The following is a 6,861-nucleotide window of genomic DNA, read 5'->3' on the forward strand; positions in this document are numbered from 1 at the left end:
AGTGTTGGAAAGGGTTCAAATACACAAAAATGCTAAAAAACCAAGGATTCTGTGGGACCTGAATGATTTTCCTGAAGAACAGCGAGCAGTACTCTCGTAACTAGGGACTAGGGACTCATAAACAACTATCACTAAACAAAAAAACACAGTTGTGGATCATTCAGGTAACAACACAGTTAAGAATCAAGTATATGTAATTCAAATATTATGTTCTGTTGTGAACTATATGTAAACATATTTTATGTGAAATATCTTATTCAGGTCAGTACTAAATAAAAAATAACATGTATTTGTATGATGTATGACCCCTCTTATTTTGGTAAAATAATTAACATTTTGCAGATTCTGCAAGGTGTATGTAAACTTTTGACCTCAACTGTATTAGTAACAGTAAGTGTACTGTTACTGTAAATAATTTTGTGCGTAATTAATAAAATCAGTTGCGGTTCATCTGTTGAACACATTGATTTATTTCTTTGGGCTCCGATTTATGGACTTTGATTAGGTACCATTGCGTGTCTCTCAGGAAAAATGGTAAAATAATGCAAACTGCTGCAAATAATGAGAGGATTGCTTATATTTGCATTCATTTTTGCAAGATTGCAAGATTGCAAAATCCTGGAGAGATTGATTTAAGTGTAGCAAATAATAATAACAAAGTAAACATGCAGTGTGGATGTTAGTTTGCTGAGAAAAATGTCTGAATACTCTGTTGCAATTATTACAAAAATACTCTGAGTCTCGAATGACTAATGAAATGTTAATGGTGCTGCAAATCAGCTAGTTGTATGCAAGCCTCAGGCTGGCATTCTGTGCATTACTGTAAACCAAAGATACAAAAGGCAAAAAATGAATAAAATAATAACACTGGGGTTTGGACAAAGCAAAGTGTGAGCCGCTCTTGTAATGGTGTGTGTTTGACTCCACAGGAGAAGTGTCATCAGTACTGGCCTGCAGAGAGATCCGCACGCTACCAGTACTTCGTCGTGGACCCCATGGCTGAATACAACATGCCGCAGTACATCCTACGGGAGTTTAAAGTCACAGACGCCAGGGTGAGTCGATCAGACGTGACCGTATGAGTTCAGCTGTGCTGTGTCTTTAAATCACATTCTTACAGCACACTCTCATTTTCTCTCAGGATGGCCAGTCTAGGACGATCCGCCAGTTTCAGTTCACCGATTGGCCAGAACAAGGTGTGCCAAAGACAGGAGAGGGCTTTATTGATTTCATTGGCCAAGTCCACAAAACCAAGGAGCAGTTTGGACAGGACGGACCAATTACTGTTCACTGCAGGTGAGAAGCAGAATGAACGAGGGCTGCAGAGCATGTACTGTGTGTTTGTAGTATATACTGATATATTGAATATTCAAAATGTTGTAAACTGTATCCCAGAGCCAACTTTGTATCTGTATATTAGTTTAAAACGATTAATTTTTTCCAACAAAATTAATACTTTTATTCAGCAAAGATGCATTAAAAATTTATTAAAAGTGACAGGAAAGGCATTTATAATGTTACATAAGATTTGTATTATAAATGCATGGTGTTCTTTTGAACTTTCTATTCATTAAAGATTAAAATAAAAAAAAAAACATATCAAAGTTTCCACAAAAAAAAATCAGCCCAACTGTTTTCAACATGAGAAATGTAACAAGAATTGTATCTGGAGCAGCAAATCGGCATGTTAGAATGATTTCTGAAGGATCATGTGACATTGAAGACTGGAGTAATGATGCTGAAAATTCAGCCTTGCATCACAGGAATAAATTACATTTTACAATATATTCACATAGATAACAGCTATTTTTAATTTGTAATAATATTTCAGATTATTACTATTTTTTCTGTAATTTTGGTCAAATAAATGCAGCCCTGGTGAGTCGAAGACTCTTGCAGAAGTTCTTGCAAAAAAAATGTACCAACCCCAGGCATTTGACCACTAAGGGTCAGTTATACTAAACAGGCCAAATATGCGCAAAAGCACAATTCCAAAACAGAGCCGATGGGAGGGTAAGTTTCTGTGGGTTCCAAGTCATCTTTTATTTCCTAAAGCAAATAAAAAAATAACATGGCTTGGCAAATGATATGTTCGGATAATGTGTTCTTGTCCTCTTAGCAACAATAATTGCAGCCATTTCAAGCGCAAAATAGTTTAAAACATGCTTTTTGTGGGTGTTAAATAATGGCGCAAATAGCAATATGACGAGCATAAACGTTAGTAAATCGCGTTGTGTGATTTATTTGAATACTCTTCTCCCATAAATTTAAACTCCTACAAAAGCATATTCAATAAGGTCAGGCTCAAAAATTACTGTGTCCATGCCTTTTCAGCACTAATTCATCACTGCACGTCTTTAGTAAAACCTGACAGTATAATTTTAATGCCAAAAGATGGTTTGCACTGCCGCAAGCTGTTAAAGGAGAAGTCCGCTTCCAAAACAAAGATTCACATATAATGTACTCACCCCCTTGTCATCCAAGATGTTCATGTCTTTCTTTCTTTAGTCATAAAGAAATTATGTTTTTTGAGGAAAACATTTCAGGATTTTTCTCCATATAATGGACTGATATGGTGCCCCGATTTTGAACTTCCAAAATGCAGTTTAAATGCGGCTTCTAATGATCCCAGCTGAGAAAGAAGGGTCTTATCTAGCGAACGGTTATTTTCATTAAAAAACATACAATTTAAATACTTTTTATTCTCAAATGCTTGTCTTGCCTTGCTCTGCCTGAACTCTGTGTATTCTGACTCAAGACAGTTAGGGTATGTCAAAAAACTCCAATCGTATTTTCTCCCCCAACTTCAAAAATCATTTCAAAATCATCCTACATCACTGCAGAAGTACCGACACAGTCTTTGCAAAGTGAACATGCAAAGAAGATCAAACATTCTTAACAAATAAGGTAAAACAGCGATATAGGACGATTTTGAAGTTGAGGGAGAACATGAGATGGGAGTTTTTTGACATACCCTAACTGTCATGAACCGGAACAAAAACAGTCCAGGCAGAGTAAGACAAGACGAGCATTTGACATTAAAAAGTATATAAATTGTATTATTTTTATGAAAAATAACCGATCGTTACGCTACATAAGACCCTTATTCCTTGGCTGGGATCGTTTACAACCGCATTTGGGATCGTTTGAAGCGGCATTTAAACTGCATTTTGGAAGTTCGAAAAATCGGGGCACCATATCAGTCTATTATATGGAGAAAAATGCTGAAATGTTTTCCCCAAAAAACATGATCTTTTACGACTGAAGAAAGAAAGACATGAACATCTTGGATGACAAGGGGGTGAGTACATTATATGTGAATCTTTGTTTTGGAAGTGGACCTCCTTTAATAAAACTGGCTCTAACTGTTGTGCATGTGTGCTGAGCTGCTGTCTTTCTTTCTCTCCGTCTCAGTGCTGGTGTGGGCAGAACAGGGGTCTTCATCACTTTAAGTATTGTTCTGGAGCGGATGAGGTATGAAGGGGTGGTGGACATGTTCCAGACCATAAAAACGCTCCGCACGCAGAGACCTGCCATGGTACAGACGGAGGTAAACCTGATGCCCTCTTATCCTCTTGTGTGAAAAGAACAGTTCGCTTGTCATCATTTACTGCAAATCGACATAGGCAAAGCATTAGATCAGGGTGTTTTAGTGTGTGTTTTAACATGTGCGTCCCATGTGTGCAGGACCAGTACCAGCTGTGCTACAGAGCAGCTCTGGAGTACCTGGGCAGCTTTGATCACTATGCAACGTAACCACTCCCAGAATGCCTCAGAACGGAGAGCCGCCACTTGTTTCTGAGCCATAATCATCCTACCTGTTCAGTCACCACTGCTGGAGGGAGAGAGAGAGAGAGAGAGAGAGAAAGAGAGACTGAGAAACAGACAGAGAGAAACAGCAAATCAAAAGAGAGGAGAAATCACTGGAACTTCATCGCAATTCTGTTCCTCTCTCTGAAAACAGCAACTGATGCTTCATTCTGATCTTTAATGCACAGCTCCTGTCTCTGTATTACCTTACCGCTTTGTGATTATGATCATTTCATTTTCATATCGATCAACATCATCAGCTATTGTTTTTTATTATTATTATCATTATTATTATTGTATCATCATTATGATTGGTATATCAGTCAGAAAATACAATATTTGTATCATTTATGCTGATCATTGCATATCTAAGGGGTTCTTTTTATTCTTGTTTTTTTTTCATATATTATTATTATTATTATTACTCCATCATTTTTTTCGCATATATATATATATGTTCAGTTATTTTTAGCACATGTGGACATGTATTTTCACATGACCCAGGTTACTAATACTATAAGAGGTGTACTCAGAGCTGCTGATGATTTCTTACTTTTTATCATTATTATATTTTAATGATCTACTTTCATTTGGTGGGAAAAGGGGAACTTTTATAAAAATATAAGATTAAAACAACCTTTTCACCTCCTGATACTTTATAAAACAGTGTAATCGAGTATAAAAGTGATGAAACGCTAACACACCCCGAGTCGGTGACCTTAATGAACCTGCCGCCGTTAAGGACACCGAATAAGCCAATGAAACGAGAGAACGCATTCAGAGCCGTTCTGCTCTGAATAGCAGTCGCTTTCTGGAAACCCTCCATTCTGGAGTGAAAGAAAGACAAGAAAAACGGTGTTCCTGCTGCCACAGCAAAGTCTTTATCCCACGGCAGGTCAGCTGAGGTCAAAGGTCAGCTCGTCCTGCACAAACACATGTACAGCCGTCACGTACCTCCAGTAGAACCACGGCCATCCGTCATTCGCTGAAGTGGGGAAATCTACGGCAAGAAAACAGACGACTCGCCTCACGGGCTGAGGCTGGGAACGCAAAGCCTCCTGAACTCTCCACGCGTGGTATTAACGGCCATCCGATCATTTCTCACTGTGGCTCGTAAAGACAAATCTCCCGTAACGTCGCGACAGCATCATCGGACTGAAAATATGTGCATACTCAAGTGTTTCTTTCCTCCTATGGCCTGAGCACAAAGTAAGATGAGAAATGCGGACACCACGTCATTTCGCTTTGTGTTCGCGTAGAGACGAAACGCCATTCAATCTGTTGTACAGGCGGTCTGTTTTCTATTTGTTAATAAAAAGGAGAGAAATATGTGTTAATAAAATGCTTAATTGGGTTTCGTACATGTTTATTGCGGGGCTTTCGCTGCCGCGTCCCGCTTCCTTCAGCGCATTTCCCGGGAACAGATGGCTGGTCCCTCTCCAGTGTGTTTGTGTCCTTGCCAGGAAGCCAGAGCTCCGCAGCCAAAGCTAGTCAGCCCACCGGCCATTGCGGTTTAATGTGAAGGCATGTGGACTGGATTCTGCCTGTTCTACATGATTCATTAGTTCTGGAACACCTGGAGACATTAGTCCTCCTCCAAAAAATCTCAGCGACCGGACAGGAAAGTTTACTAATTCAGTTGGAAGCTAATTATCTCACTAATTAGCCACAAATTGTCCCTTTGGTCTGAGGTCAGAGATGTTGTTTCCCATTGTAGATTAACAATTAACAAATAATTAAGCCTAATTACCAGTTTGGAGACAATGATCAATGTCTTTGTTTATAGCTGGAGAAACACAGATCATTTAAGTGCACATTTTTAACAGGTGGTCGGAAAATCAACAATTTGTCCAAAGCTTAAAATAAAAACAAACCGTAGTTATTTAAAATTTATTTTAGATATTGAAGATGCAAAATGTTTGTTGCTTTATGTTTTTTAATGCACAAATAACATTTGTAACATCTATTGTATTTATATATTTGTATCAGTATGTGAAGAGTGAGTTTTAAAAAATAATGTCTATATCATCAATACATTCATGACTCCATAAAGACCTATAGAGTGGTATTTAGTTATATATTTGTGCAGTCTATAACATCTAAATAGCTGCATATGGATTTAATGAGTCGCATGAGATGTATAAAGTCAGATATATAATCTGTATAATTTATACACAGACTAAGTGACTGGCTTATATGACTAAAGAAATGCATACACACAGTTATCTATGTATAACTTATAACATTCATATACATACCAAAGTCACTTTAAGGCTATAGGGGCCATTCTACAGAACTTCTCCAAAGTCAGAGTTGGAAAAATGCCTTTTTCCCAAAAATTTGCATGTTTGCTAATTGTATAATATCCAAGGTACATATTTCTAGTAATTGTGCAGTTAATTCTAATATTGTATTCTCAGAAAGTTTCAGAATATTTGTCCTCTTCCCAAATTTGTTACTACCGAAAAAGTAACGATAATTTAATTAAAGGGGTTATATTGTACTTTTAAGATTTTGCTATATATATATATATATATATATGAAGAGTTCAGATGCAAAACCAGCTAAATCCATCTGACGTATTTCTTTAAAATGAGCATTTCTTTCTGGCTACTTTGTATAGGTTTCTATGTAAGTACCGGTACTTCTGATTGGGCTGAGGCTGGAATTTAGTGAGTTTGAAGTAAAAGTATTTGATGGACGTGTACTATGTGTCAGGAGCATTCGCTCAGTATCATTATCTCATTTTTGACCGAGATGGCTTTTAGCTGGTTTTGCATCTGAACTCTTCATATATTCTGTTTTATCACCATGTTTTCAGAGGTAAATCAATAACAATTACATTTTTAACAATATTTCAACAATATGAGATTTGTTGTATTTTGAATTTGTATTTTTAAAAAAGTTGATCATAGTAATTTCAAATTTAAGGATGATTAATTCGAATATACATATACATTGAACCAAAAAATATCTTAACATCTTAGTTGATAACTCAGTATACTTTCTCAGTTAGCCACTAGGCTCATCAAAGTTTGGAGCGGATCAATA

At 37.1% G+C, this 6,861-nt stretch overlaps 1 protein-coding gene across 13 annotated transcripts in view; it reads left to right on the forward strand.

Annotated features, from left to right (window-relative positions):
• The window catches only part of ptprfa (protein tyrosine phosphatase receptor type Fa), a 236,252-nt gene extending 231,088 nt beyond the window's left edge, over positions 1–5,164 (forward strand). For all 13 annotated transcript variants that reach the window (XM_051111347.1, XM_051111346.1, XM_051111352.1 and 10 more), the window contains 4 exons: positions 930–1,055; positions 1,142–1,296; positions 3,415–3,550; positions 3,688–5,164. In XM_051111347.1, coding sequence (XP_050967304.1) covers positions 930–1,055; positions 1,142–1,296; positions 3,415–3,550; positions 3,688–3,756 — 486 coding nt within the window. In that variant the 3' untranslated portion in view covers positions 3,757–5,164. The remainder of the gene's footprint in view (positions 1–929; positions 1,056–1,141; positions 1,297–3,414; positions 3,551–3,687) is intronic.
• Positions 5,165–6,861: the final 1,697 nt, after the last annotated feature.

The sequence above is a fragment of the Labeo rohita genome, chromosome 6, assembly GCF_022985175.1.
Source record: "Labeo rohita strain BAU-BD-2019 chromosome 6, IGBB_LRoh.1.0, whole genome shotgun sequence".
NCBI classification, from domain to species: Eukaryota; Metazoa; Chordata; class Actinopteri; order Cypriniformes; family Cyprinidae; genus Labeo; species Labeo rohita.